We start from the raw sequence: 14,543 nt of genomic DNA, 5'->3' as shown, positions 1-14,543 counted from the left end.
CTAAATCTCCTTTCCCCATTCCTCCAAGCTTCCGCAGGTTCACCCGATCCAACAGTGTGACGACGGCAGTGCAGGCTGACCTGGACTTCCACGACAACCTGGAAAACTCTCTGGAGTCTATAGAGGACAATTCGTGCCCGGGCCCCGCGGCCAGGCAGTTCTCCCGGGACGCCAGCACCTCCACCGTCAGCATTCAGGGCTCAGGAAACCACTACCACGCCTGTGCGGCCGACGACGACTTCGACGCGGATTTTGACCCTTCGATCCTGCCTCCGCCGGACCCCTGGATTGACTCGATCACCGAAGACCCCATGGAGGCCGTTCAAAGGTCAGTGTGCCACCGGGATGGCCACTGGTTTCTGAAGCTTCTGCAGGCGGAGCGAGACCGCATGGAAGGCTGGTGCCAGCAGATGGAGAGAGAAGAGCGGGAGAACAACCTGCCGGAAGACAGTAAGTAACGCAGCTGTGCACATCTGTCCGCGCGCGCAGGTCTGGGCGCACCTGGCGTCTTCAGACTCCGTGGTTTCCTCCCGGCCAGATGCACGTGTCCAGCCCCGCAGGCTAACCCTACCGCAAGGGGGCGTGCGGGAGCGCCGGGCGATCCCGCGGAGAGTCCAGTTGCCCCTGGCGGCACGATGAAAAGAGACCCTGTGGTTACACCTTCACTCGTTCTAGATCCATAACTTGTAGTTCTAGATCCTTTCCTCTCTGAAAAGCACCAAGCTCAGCGGAGGGGCGGCTCCTCTGCCCAGCGGGGTTCCCCTTCCCCCAGGTGTTACTGAAGGGGTAGCTGATTCTCCGGAAACTAGCAGTGACTCTGACTCGGTTCAAGGCCCACAGACACGTGTGCTTTGGGCATTTATAATCTTACAGTTTGATTACTTTCATTAACAGGCAATATTAAAACAAGGGTAGCAATGTACAGGCCGGTAAGAGGCTCAGACTTACTGCATTCTTAAGCCTGCTTCGCCTGCACTTGCTCGCTTACGTCTTAGGGAGGCAAACCTTCAGCCGCTAAGTTAACACGAACTCCAATTTAATGGCTTAAATTAAGTGATAAAATAAAATATGATGACTAAATAAATAATGGAGACCTGGTAGATCTTTCTTTTCAAAGTTGGCCTCTTAGCAACAATTCCTATTGAAAATTGACAAAGGAGCCCTGACAGGTTTGGCTCAGTGGATAGAGCGGCGGCCTGCGGACTCAAGGGTCCCAGGTTCGATTCCGGTCAAGGGCATGTACCTTGGTTGTGGGCACATCTCCGGTGGGGGGTGTGCAGGAGGCAGCTGATCGATGTTTCTCTCTCATCGATGTTTCTAACTCTCTGTCTCTCTCCCTTCCTCTCTGTAAAAAAATCAATAAAATATATTTTTTAAAAGAAAATTGACAAAGGAAAAATGGTAGTTTACGATGTTTTCGAAGCACGTTTCAACAATTCTGAAATTTGATATAGTTTACAATCATTTTAATGTTGGGCATTATTTTCCTCTGATAAACTATTCATAAGGGATTGGTGGATCTTCCAACTGATGAATCAAAGACATTTAGTGGTAGGCTGCCTTCTTTTTGTGTGGGAACAGCTAGAAGGGTATAGTCCTGGAGTGGCTTTTAGAGCTATTTAAAAAATTCGATCGGTGTTTAACTTCTTCTTTTTTCCATAGGAGGAGGTTTTTTTTTCTAATATATTTTATTGATTTTTTACAGAGAGGAAGGGAGAGGGATAGAGAGTTAGAAACATCGATGAGAGAGAAACATCGATCAGGCGCCTCCTGCACGCCCCCCACTGGGGATGTGCCCGCAACCAAGGTACATGCCCTTGACCGGAATCGAACCCGGGACCCCTCAGTCCGCAGGCTGACGCTCTATCCACTGAGCCAAACCGGTTTCGGCAAGTCTTATCTTCTTATTTCCCCCCACTTATTGTTATTTTTGCCAGATTCTCTTTAAAAAAAAATCTAAGGCATCATGTCACTTCAGTATGTATCTCACACTGACACGGACTTTTTTTCTCTCACATAACCATCATGCATTATCATCCCCAACAAAAATAATAGTAACTTCTTAATAATTAGACCGAGAGCCTACTGTAAGTCATGTTAAAAGGACTTATTAAATAAGCCAAACTCACTGTGTCAAGGAGCAGTGAGTTTTCCATTAAGGGAGTAGTTTTCAATGAAAACTAAGTCTGGGAAATAACAGTAGTTTGGGGATTTCCTTTCTGTGTCCACTTTCTTGCTCACATCTTTTCTCTCTGCTCCTGCCTAAACCCTGCCAATAAGATGACTAGCTTATTTGTTACCCTTATGAGCAGCTTAAAAAATCCATAAATGGGTTTCTATAACATTCATTAGATTCTTTCGTATTATGAGTACAAACAACTTAGCAGTGGAAAAATTAATCTCCTCGACACTTGCCCGGAAGAGTCGGTGCCACTGGGGGCTCACCTGAGTGTTGATCCACAAGCAGAATTAGCTTTTTGCCCTCATAGCAGGTGAATGAGGCGCCCCCAGGAGCAATGGGTGGGGAGAGGTTTCAGTAAGCAAGCCTTAGCAGTGGCTTCGTGGTCTCTTTTCCCCGTGTGGGCATACCCAGCGTGCACTAGATTTTCTAGGAAAAATCAGTGTCTCAGGAGCTATGGCCTTTGAGTGCTGCTCAACACAACAAGCTGTCTTTCAGATTTCAATCCTTTCGTTTGGGACTCATTCTACCTTCCTGGTTGGCTTTCAGTAGGACCCAGGGTAGCTGTTCATCTGATGTTTCCTTTTAACCTGAGACTAGATCTACTTCTCTCAACCCACTTTCAAAATGATGTGTTGTATAGACATTGTATAAATATTTTGGAAAATCTTCCTTTAGACTAAAAGAGCCATGGAAACTATATGTGGTTATATCAAAAACAACATATTTCTGACAATCATGTCAGAAAACCAGGTTCTCATCTTGCATTTGGGACAAAAGAAAAACATTTTTGTATTTTGAAATGTACCTGACTGGTAAAGTCCCAAAATAATAAACACAAAGGAACTACCCAAACATTAGCTGTTCTATAACTTTATATCAGATGTTATTTAAAAACATTAATTTAAAAAAAAAGATTTTTAGAGAAAGAGGAAGGGAAGGGAGAGAGAGAGGAACATAGATGTGAGAGTGAAACATTGATCAGGCGACCTCCCTCCTGTATACTCCCAAGTGGGGATCAAGCCCAAATCCTGTGCATATGCCCTGACCCGGAATGGAACCAGCAACCTTTTGCTGCATGGGATGATGCTCAACCAACTGAGCCACACCAGCCAGGGAAAAACATTGATTTAGAATTAGGAATTATAAACCTATTCCATATGAAGTGATTTTTATTATGATAGTATTCGTTATAACAATTTGTTCTAAAGAATGATAATTTGCTGTCTTTGTACATGAAGGTGCCACCATCCCACCATTAATAAACTATACTTCTTGAGGGTGTTTTCTTCAGAATAATGATTAATTTTTTCAAGTCTACCTCTTTATTTTATGAGGTTGCTGCCTGGGATAGGGGAAGGGTATCAGGGTCATGGTTGCAGAATGAGCAAAGATAACTAGGGGTGGGACTATTTTTGGTGCTTTGCTTTAAAGTACCCAACTGAGTAAATTGGCCTTAGATGAGAAGTATGTAATGAACCCTTCTTCACGGAGGACTTGGCCTCTCTTTGTAGTTTGAAACATATTTTAATATCAGAACCTCCTTTTCTGATTAGAAAAAAATAGACACAACACCCACAAATACAACAGGAGGAACAGTGAAGCACCTCTGGTGAGGGCCCGGAGGACTGCCTGCTTAGCTTCTACCACCCCCAGGCTGAGGTGCCTAAAAACATACCAGTCCCCTCTCCCCAAAATTCTGGAATATAGTTTGAAAGTCAATGGACTATAATGAAAGCGTCAAATTATTACTTTTTTTAAATATAACTTTATAATGTTAGATCAAACTGCTAACACAAAGTTTAGAGGTCAGTGCCCTTTACATGTGCTTTTTAAAATGTACAAAACTAATCCAAATTAGTAACATCTATTTGTGTAAGCCCAACTAGTTTGCAATATATGGCTCTTCCTTCGAGTCTCAGTGTGGGCCTCACCTGGAAGTCTTTGTGGAATGTCTCCCCTCAGGCTGGGTTGGGTGTATTTCACTGGTGCTTCTGTCATAGCCTGTGCATGTCTCTGTCAGGTGTTTCCAACATAATTTTATGATAATCTGTGTATCCCTCTCCTCCACTGAAAGTGAGCTCTCTGAGGACAGAAAGGATTACTGTCTCATCTTCCTATTTGCTAGCACATAGCAGAGGATCCATGAATGTGTATTTGAGTCCTTGAAGTACTTTGAAAATTTTGTTTTACAAAAGTATTTTATCTAACAAAACATTTCTTCCTACGTAGCTAAAAAAAATAGTACATAACTAGCAGTTATTTTTGTCAAGAGATGGAAGGGGTGTAACCTTGTGCGGTGATGAGCCCTTCTCACCAGAGTAAGGATTTGGCAGAGAGAGAGGCATTTGCCACAGAAACGGAAGATTGGACTGTTGTGTTGGTCGGCTGGATGGTCTAGATGAGCCCTGAGTGTCCCTTCCAGCTCTTGGGACGTGATTCTGTTCTGCCAGCACTTGAAAGCTTTTCTTTCTTTTGTGCTCTGGGGGGTACAAAACTGGAGCTCCTATCTACTAGCATTCCCAATTTCTAAACAGTGTGGAAGTAAACTCATATGCTCAGGTCAGAGATGACACATTTTTTAAAATTTCTTTATTGATTAAGTTATTACATATGTATCCTTATCCCCACATTACCCCCCATCCCCCCACTCATGCCCTCACGCCCCTGTTGTCTGTGTCCATTGGTTAGGGAGATGACAATGTTAAGTGAGGCAGATCCAAGGGAGGACATGACCAGAAAGCCCAAGCAAACCTCCACCGTGAGAAGGGAGAATATAAGCACACGAAAGACTATTCATCTTGTCCTTACAAAGCCCTGGCAGAGGGCTGGAGACTTTGACAGGTGTTGTTTCATTTGCCCTCAAAACAGCTCTCTGGCAGTGTCTTGTCCAAGGTCACAGAACACAGAAGTGTCTGATGGAACAGATACAACATGAATAACAGTTGACAAGATAATAATACTTTGTTGCTGGGTGCTGTCCTCTAAAGCTCTCTCTACATATCTCTTCCTGGTGTCTTGGCAACCACAATTCTGTTCTGATAACTGGGCCTGGAGTTGTACAGGGCCTTTGTTTTACTAATTCTCTAATTTAACTTTTTTTTTTAAAGAAGTGGGAAAGAAGAGGGGTCAATCCCGTTTGACAGGCATAGTTAATTTCTAAGTAACCAGCTTAAAAAAATAATCTGTGTACAGCCAGAAAAATAGCTTGGGCACATGGGTCAACCACAGCTGTGTCTACCTCTTGGTCAAGCTGCCGTTTGTGTCCTTTGGGTCCTATACAAGAAGGGGCTCTCTCCAGGGTACATGAGAAGGTGGCTCCTTCACAAGTCCCTCCCATGAGAGCTAGTCTTCAAAGTCTTCATGGAAGATAAGAAGGACAGAGGGAGAGAAAGGAAGATTCTACCATACTGTATTTGCTTATTTATTTTGTGGGACACCATCATTATCCCAATTTTATAATCTTTTAAAATGTTTGATGAATGTACTTAATGTTTCTCTGAATTGTACACTTAAAAAATTGTTAAAATGGTAGATCTTATGTATATTTTATCACAATAAAAAAAATCCCCCTTCTTTAAAAATGTCTGCAACAGCCCTAGCCAGTTTGGCTCAGTGGATAGAGCATCAGCTTGTGGACTAAAGGATCCCGGGTTCGATTCTGGTCAAGGGCATATGTCTGGGTTGCTGCTTAAGTTAATAACAATGTACCTACCTATACAGTTTAAGTTTTAAAAATTTGGCTCTCAAAAGAAATTTCAATCGTTGTACTGTTGATATTTGGCTCTGTTAACTAATGAGTTTGCCGACCACTGCCCTAGCCAGTTTGGCTCAGTGGATAGAGCATTAGCTTGTGGACTAAAGGATCCCGGGTTCGATTCTGGTCAAGGGCATATGCCTGGGTTGCGGCTCCATTCCCAGTGTGGAGTGTGCAGGAGGCAACCAATCAATGATTCTCTCTCATCATTGATGTTTCTATCTCTCTCTCCCTCTTCTTTCCTCTCTGAAATCAATAAAAATATATCTTTTTAAATGTTTGCAACAGCTAAAGGTAGGTAGAACTAGTATGCTATCATCCTGTTCATAGTTACTCATTATGCTTATAAGAATGTAAGGTATTTTTAAAAATGTCTTCCTGAATTAAAAATACAATTGGCCCTTGAACAACACAGCTTTGAACTGTATGGGTTTGCTTATATGAGGATTTTTCTTTATTCTTAAAAAAAATATGTTTTTATTGATTTTAGAGAGAAAGGAAGAGAGCGGGGGGAGAGGGGAGGAGAGAGAGAGAAACATCAATCAGCATGCACCCTGACAGGGGACCGAACCCGATACCCAGGCATGTGCCCTGACAGCAAACTGAACCAGCATCCTTTTGGTGCATGAGACAATGCTCAACCGAGTCCCACCGGCCAGTGGGAGGATTTTTTCCCCAATAAATACCTGTACTGTTTTCAGTCTGTACCTTAGAGTCTGTGGATATGACTGTGTGCATTGATCTAGTCTAGGCCATTTTATATTAGGGGACTTGAGCGTCCATGGATTTTGGTGCTGAGGTCCTGGAACCAATGACCCACAGATACCAAGGGACAACTTAAGTTTTGGGGGAATCAAAAGTTATATGCTGCCTAGCTGGTTTAACTCAGTGGATAGAGCATCAGCCTACGGACTGAAGGGTCCCGGATTTGATTCCGGTCAAGGGCACATGCCCTGGTTGTAGGCTCCATCCCCAGTGTGGGGCGTGCAGGAGGCAGCCAATCAGTGATTCTCTCTCATCATTGATGTTTCTATCTCTCCCTCCCTCTCCCTTCCTCTCTGAAATCAATAAAAATATATTTAAAAATAAATAAAGTAAAATGACCAAATAATGTCACATACTCTTTCTAAAAAACAAAAAGTTACATGCTGATTTTCAACTACGGGGAGTTGGCGCCCCTAATCTGTACGTTGTTCAAGAGTCAACTGCATCGTATGTCCGTGGCAGAACAGAAGGAGGGGGAGGATGAGTTAGGAATAAAACCTCTTTGCTCAATGGCAATTCCAAGTACAGATTTGGGCTTGGGTGGTTGCAATCAAAGAAAGGAGCCATCCAATTTTAAATAATTATCCAATTATCAATTATTTTATGATGCCATTATCCCCACTCTGACAGCTGCCTCCTCAGGCTTTTGTTTTGGACACTCCCTCCGGGCTGGAAGCACTCTGCCGGGTTACCTGAGGCGGGGTACCCGTGCGCCACACAGGGCAGAATGAAGCAAGCACGTGTAGTCGCCCAGTATCCGCAAGCCAGCTTTTGAAAAGTATAACTCTAAATTCTCCGGGTGTGTGGAGCTATTCTTTTTCCTGATAAAATAAAAGCAGAGCAAGAACTTTCGTTCTTGTTTAAACCCTCATCCCTAAGAGTCGATAGTGGGTTTTTGGCTCAATAACAAAATACTGAGAATCAGCAGGGAGTGTTTTCCTCCGAACTGTGGCAGCTGACAGAATGCTTGTCCCTGCAGCACTTGACGTAAAATGATACAAGCTTTTCTCAGACAATGAAGCCCTTGTGAGAAACAGCTGTCTGGGGGAGATGGCTCAGTGCTATTTGACAGTGGCTTGTATGTTCCATAGATACGTCTGGTCTTATCTGACCGGGAGAGAAACGGCCAGATGGAACTGAATGCTTCTAACTAGGAATGCTGTCTACCACTGCGGGTGAAAAACATAGGCTCGGGTTTCAGTGGCCCTCGCATGGAATACTGGCTGATTGTACTTGGAAATCTATCTTTGCCTCCTGAACTGTGGACGGCTTATATGGGGAATTTTCAGGCTCTATCTGAAACGAACTGATAAACCTAGAGCGTGTGCAGGAGGCAGATTAATTCCACTTTAATTTTGCCTGGTAATAGCATCCAAGTTAGTGAAACTTGGCCCCGAGTCCCCCAGAAGGCTTGTGAGCCTTGGCAGCCAGTGTGGGATTGGTAATGAAACCTGAAATGGGGTTTGCCCGGTTTCAGGTTGAGTTACGGAAGCTGTGCACAGTCATCACTGTGACCGTCTATCGGTGCCATCGTCAGGCTCGCTCTGCTCGGTGTCGCCTGTGGCATGGCTCTGCAGCCTGTGAAACGGTGGGTGGCAGGCAGAGCAGCTCTCATGGTTTCTGCAACTCATCTGCCTCAGGCCCTTGTGTATTTCTAAGCCGGCAGAGGTGGGTGGTGCATCCTAGCTACTTTCTGTTTTAGTCTCATCTTACTTTTGGAGTAGCCTTCAAAAGGTCCCTCCCCCTTCCTCCCCCACCACACACACACACATACACACTATAATTTTTTTTTTTTCAAGGTCTGGCCAACCTGAAATTAGTGACTGAGGAGGAAGTGAAAGTAATAAAAAGGAAACAGTGTGTAAGGTGACTTATGTTTCACTTTCTAGAATGTAGAATGCTCAGTTCATTTTGCTTTGCATTGGCCTGGGCACAAAGCGGACATTACAGAGCATGCTTCTGTGGGTGTGTTTCCCTGGGGGTGGTCTCCAGGCTGTGGGGAGCGCTGAGGCATGACGGGGTGAAGTCATGGCAAGCTGAAGGCAGAACCAGGCCTGGACCAGCTCTCCTGCTCCCTGGGCCAGCGCTGTGCCCATTAGTCCAGACAGGAATGAGTGCCCTCCTTCCTGCACGGCAGCGAGGCGGAGTGACAGAGAGAGGGGCTGACTCATGGAGCAAGATCTCCAGTTGTTTTCTCTAACAATAACTATTTCTGTGGGATATAATTACAATGGACTTCAAACACAGCATTGAGTTCTTTTCTTCTGTGTTACCAAAGGAAATGCTAACTAACTTCATTTCCTTCAGCTTTCCAAGGTTCAAAACTTGTAGTTAACTATGTGATGCATATGATGTTGCTACTTTTTCCATGCTGATGTAAATTGAAATAGGGGTTGGAGCGTAACCACCTTTCATGAGTAAGACTCCTGGAGTAGGGACTGGGGAGAAAAAAGTAAAATTAGCTGAGTTCTTGAAAACTTGCTCTTTACAAACAAAACAGCACGCACGCGCACACACACACACACACACACACACACACACACCCTAACCACCACCACCATGTTTTACCTCTGTGGAAGCCCTGGTTTTCATCTATGGGAAAATTTCTACTTGTGAATCTCCCTCTTTGTTCATTAGCCATCAAGTTTCAGCTACAAAATAAATAAATAAAAGGAAAGCACTCTGGTTAAATGCAGAGCAGCCCCTGTCAGCCAGGAAGGAAACATCCACGTTTTCTGTAGAGACCTGTTGCCCACAGCAGCTCTGGGTCAGGGCTGTTGAGAAGCAGCTGGCCAGTTGGTTGGAGAAATTCTGTCCCACGAGGTCACACTCGTAAATAAGCGTGACTCCACATGGATAATCCCCACATGCAGTCACACAGATTCAGTCTGACGAATCCACGGGACTTTAAAATAAGTGGGTTGACCCACTTTTTAAAAATTCCTTTTTCCTCCTTTACCCATAACGTTTACAACATCGAGAGAGAGAAAAGCCAGGGGAGTACAAAGAACTCAAAACCTGAGGATAAAAGGGTTTAATTCACACACAATTACATTTACCTTATCCAAAAATGGCTTGGCTCGTCCAGCCTAAGTCAGCACAAACAGTATAAGAGAAACCAGAGAGGAAGAATAGTCCAGCCAAGACTATATTAGCTAATTAATTCATCAAGACTATAACTTTAGACCTGCTAAAACCTTAAAGAATCAGAATAGTCAAGGCCTGGGATGTTGCAGTTAATGTATTTTTCTGGTTAACATAAAGTTTGTAGATGAGTCAGTTAATTTTGAAACATGTTTTGTGGGCACAGTCTATGCCATTGAAGGGCTCGTCTCCTCTGGTTAGAAAGTAAGACCTATAAATAGATGATGCTGGGAAGCACGTGGGAAGGGAAAAGACAGAGCTGTGCATGGGAATTCGAGGAGCATTGCGGGGGGGGGGGGTGAAAGGAGATAGGGCTTTCTGCAGGAGGTACACCTGAGCGACAGGGGAGGGGTGGGGTAGGCACCAAGGCAGGAGGCATCCCCGGTTTAGTGTGCAGCCTGAGCAAAGACACTGAGGAGAGAGGCAGCTTTGGATTTGGGGACCTGGGGGCCCAAAGCACTGAGAGAGTGGGCAGGCAGAGGTCAGGCTGGGCAGGTGGGCCTTGTCTGCAAGCCATTAAAGGGAGTTTCTGCTTATCCCGTGGATGATAGGGAACCGTGGAACAGTCTCAAGCATTAGAATTATGAGATAAGAGGCCGCTCCAGCTCCCTTAATAAAAGCAAACCTCTGCCCTGGCCAGCATGCTCAGTGGTTAGAGTGTTAGCCTGAGCTCCAAAGGGTCACGGGTTCAATTCTGGGTCAAGGGCATGTACCTGGGTTGCAGGTTCCACCCCTGGCCCTGGTGGGGGCATGTGTGGGAGGCTACTGATGTGTCTCTCTCACACTGATGTTTCTCCCTCTCCCTCTCTCCCTTCCTCTCTCTCTAAAAATAAATAAATAAATAAATATATATATATATATATATATATATATATATATATATATATTTTAAAGAATGCATATATTAATTATGCCTAAGGATTTGAAATACTGATTTTGACTCAGCAAAAAGTCAGGCATTTCCCCAAAAGAAACAGTCCTTTTTTTCACTCTGCTACCACAGCACACTAAACTCTGTGCAGCTTTGTCATGGATTCACTTGTGGGTTAAAAGAAACTGTTCATTACCTTTACCCCTGTGCCTTTTATACCCCCTTCTTGTCCCCCAACCAAAAAAAGTCATACCCGGGAGGTTGGTGAGGGGGGCGGGGGGAGGTATAACATCTTTTAAATATCTGGGGTTTTGACTGAATGTAGCCAAGAAATTTAAAATCATAGTTCTCACAAAAGACCCCCACACCCAAAATAGTCTTTCTCTGCTTCTCATTACATGTATATTCTTTAAAAGAAAAACCAAAATTTGAACCTTACACCACCATCCCTTTCAAGTGATCCTCCCTGGTTCCTCCATTGTTTTCACAGCTGAAATTCCTTTGTGTGACAGTGACGTAGTGGAGAAGTGCTTTGCTCTCCCATAGGGCTTGGGCTGCTGAACTTCTTCAAATTCCCCCACCCCCACCCCTTGACTTGTCATAGCCATTGCCTTCTATCCACGTGTACCACCTAGAAAGTGTTGATAAAGGAAAGAAATCACCATCAAATGGCTTCACTTTAGGAGTTTCAGGCCTAGTTTTCAATAAGTGTTGAGAGAAAGGAACACAACTGGACCGGAAGTGAGAAGACAGGGATCCAGAACTGTGGGGACCCGGGGAAGGCATGTCTTCGTTTGGGCCCAAATTTTCCAAATGAAATTATATCTGCCCTGCCTCACTGGGTCCTAGGAGGATCAAATTAGATGTGCATGTGAAAATGCTTTGAAATGCAAGGTAATAAGATAAATAGAATTTTGCTGGAACAAACAGTGATGGCCATCCAAAGACTCTTCCTGGCTTTATATGAATTAACCTGGGCCTATCCTCTCTATTATGATCCCTCATAGCCATCTGTTGTGGGCTGAGAGGTTTCTAGCATTATAAATGGGAGAGTTAATAAAAAGGTACCCACTTTTAAAAAAATATATTTTATTGATTTTTTACAGAGAGGAAGGGAGAGGGATAGAGAGTTAGAAACATCGTTGAGAGAGAAACATCGATCAGCTGCCTCCTGCACACTCCCCACTGGGGATGTGCCCGCAACCAAGGTACATGCCCTTGACCAGAATCGAACCTGGGACCCTTCAGTCCACAGGCCGACGCTCTATCCACTGAACCAAACCGGTTAGGGCCCACTTTTTAAATAGAAGGAATTTAGTTCCTTCTATTTAAACAGTGTTTATGGCTGTTGTCCTGTACTTCCATTGAGGGCTAGACTAACCAAAGAGCTGGGAGGAAAGGAAAGGGAGAAAGGGATCTAAAAACGCACTGGCCGGTGCTAATAAAACCCCTGGGGAGAAGCAGACTTACCGATATAAAAAGAGTGACACAGCAAGGCAAGGCGTATTGTATGATGAACTATTACACAAATAGATAGTATAACCCATGGTTGAATGTCATGCTTGGGTATGCAGCAAAGATCATTATTCTGGAATGTGCCTTAAGGGAGATGGGAGGTAAAAATTGTCAACTACATACGGGGTGAGCAATCTGGAAAGACTGTATGGACCAGAGTGTGAAGGAAACCAACTAAATGGAACCCCAGCAGCACACCTTCCCCCTGGCGCAGCACCTCCCATCTGACTTCAGACAGTCTGCTGCTGCCTTAAGCTGTGGGGTCCCAACTGTGCCAGTGGAATTGCCCCCGTCTATCACTCTCTCGTTTACACTCCAACGACCCTTAGCTGTCACCTTACTAGGACGAGGGGAAAACCTTCATAAACTCAGGGATAGGCTGGACTGTTCGTCTAGTCCAGTGGTTTCTTCTGGAAGGGAGGCTAACGGGACAGAAGTGGCGTATACTTTATCTGTAGGGCTTTATTTCATTGCAGAGAGAGAGAGAGAGAAGGAAAGAAACACAAATTAAGAAGTGCATTTTTAAAAATTGTTTCTTTAGGGAAGAACATGTACATAGATGTTTGCTATTTTGCCCTTTCTACTTTCATGTATTTTAATTTTTTTCCAAATAAAAAACAGTGGCATTTTCAAATGATGACTACTAAAACAAGCTGTTGCCTTGGCTGGGTGGCTCAGTTGGTTAGAGCGTCGTTCAAATATGCCAAAGGTTGCAGGTTTGAACCCCGATCAGGGCACATACATGAATCAATGAATACATAAATAAGTGGAACAACAAATCTCTCTTCCTCTCTCTCTTTCAAATCAATCAACTAAAAAAATCAATAAAATTATACAACATGCTGTTTAGTCCAGAGTCCATTTTCATATTGCAACTGATACCATCTCAAACCATGGTTTTTGTTTGTTTGTTTGTTTGTTTGTTTGTTTTCCATTTCTTAAGAGAGACCAAGAAGACAGAATGTTCTCTAACCACCATTTAAGGAATTCACTGTCCTTTGAATTGCTCAATCATACTCAGCTCCATCTGATCATTTCAAGTCATCTAGCAAATCCCAAACCTTTAAATCTTGTTTTTCTGTTTCAGTCTCTCCCACTACCCCTCACCAGAATGTAATCCATGAGGGCAAGGCTTTTTCTTATCACCATATCCTACCATCCAGTACAGTGCCTGGCACATCGTGTGCCCTTAATAAATATTTGCTGAATGAATGAATGATTGAATTCCCAGAACCCACAAGGACTGTCCCTGCTCCATGAAAACATAATTTGAAGGTTGGCCTTGCCCACCCGCTTTTGCATAGACCCCACACTTTTAGGCTCCTCTGGCTTTCTTGCCCATGTCCTTGAGGGCCAGGCCAACCCTACGAAGTTAACCGCTGCCATGCTACAGTAAAATAGTGAGATGCAAGGCAAACCCTGGAAAGATGCACTACCTCTAGGCCTCTTCCAGAACTTTCTAATACCAGGGTGGGCTGTTTTATACGCATGGGAAAAGCCCACAGCTTAGTTACTGTTGCTCCCTTATACTTCTTTTCTTAGCATCCCTGATCAAAGTCTTTTCTTTGCACTCTGCTGAAGGATGGTATGGAATGTTTTAGAGTAGTTTCTAAATAACATTATGATGACTCTTCTTTATCTCATTTCTTTACCAGCATTCAGCTTTATTTTTCCTAGTGTTTATTTCCATTGATGTTTACCACATGCTGTTTATTAGTTTTGTACTTCCTTAAGGCATATGTAACAAATATGAAATTTACTTCCAGGAGAAAAGAGTTATCACACCAAGTTTGTGTCTAGTGGACAAACAAAACGGAACAAACTTCACTAGAAATTCTTCCCTAAAAATTAAAATGAATTTTTAATTCTCTGAAAAAGAAAGCATGCGCCCTACCTGGTTTGGCTCAGTGGATAGAGCGTCGGCCTGCGGACTGAAGGGTCCCAGGTTCGATTCCCGTCAAGGGCATGTACCTTGGTTGCGGGCACATCCCCAGTAGGGGGTGTGTAGGAAGCAGATAATCGATGTTTCTCTCTCATCAATGTTTCTAACTATCCCTCTCCCTTCCTCTCTGTAAAATATCAATAAAATATAGAGGTCAGAGAAGTGTGAGCTATCATCTGCTTGTCCCACGCCCTCCCGGTTCAGGGTTTCCCTCCTGACCCAAATCGTCATCTCCCTACCCTGGGCTCAGGAAAGACCATCACTTGGACCCAGGAAATGCAAATAAAAGACCATCACTTGGACCCAGGAAATGCAAATAATCCTGGAGCCAGTAAGAAATTTCCACTCAAGGAACATGATGGCAAAAACC

The 14,543-nt window shown here is 44.0% G+C and overlaps 1 protein-coding gene across 1 annotated transcript in view; it reads left to right on the top strand.

The window, feature by feature from the left end:
• The window catches only part of DLGAP1 (DLG associated protein 1), a 229,133-nt gene that overhangs the window by 204,441 nt on the left and 10,149 nt on the right, over nt 1-14,543 (top strand). The window contains 1 exon segment of the mRNA XM_023754230.1: nt 29-450. Within this exon segment, the coding sequence (XP_023609998.1) occupies nt 29-450 (422 nt within the window).

Source organism: Myotis lucifugus, unplaced genomic scaffold (assembly GCF_000147115.1).
Source record: "Myotis lucifugus unplaced genomic scaffold, Myoluc2.0 scaffold_58, whole genome shotgun sequence".
Taxonomy (NCBI): Eukaryota; Metazoa; Chordata; class Mammalia; order Chiroptera; family Vespertilionidae; genus Myotis; species Myotis lucifugus.
Note: the sequence above shows the minus strand (reverse complement) of the source record. Positions and strands in the feature narration are given on the sequence as shown.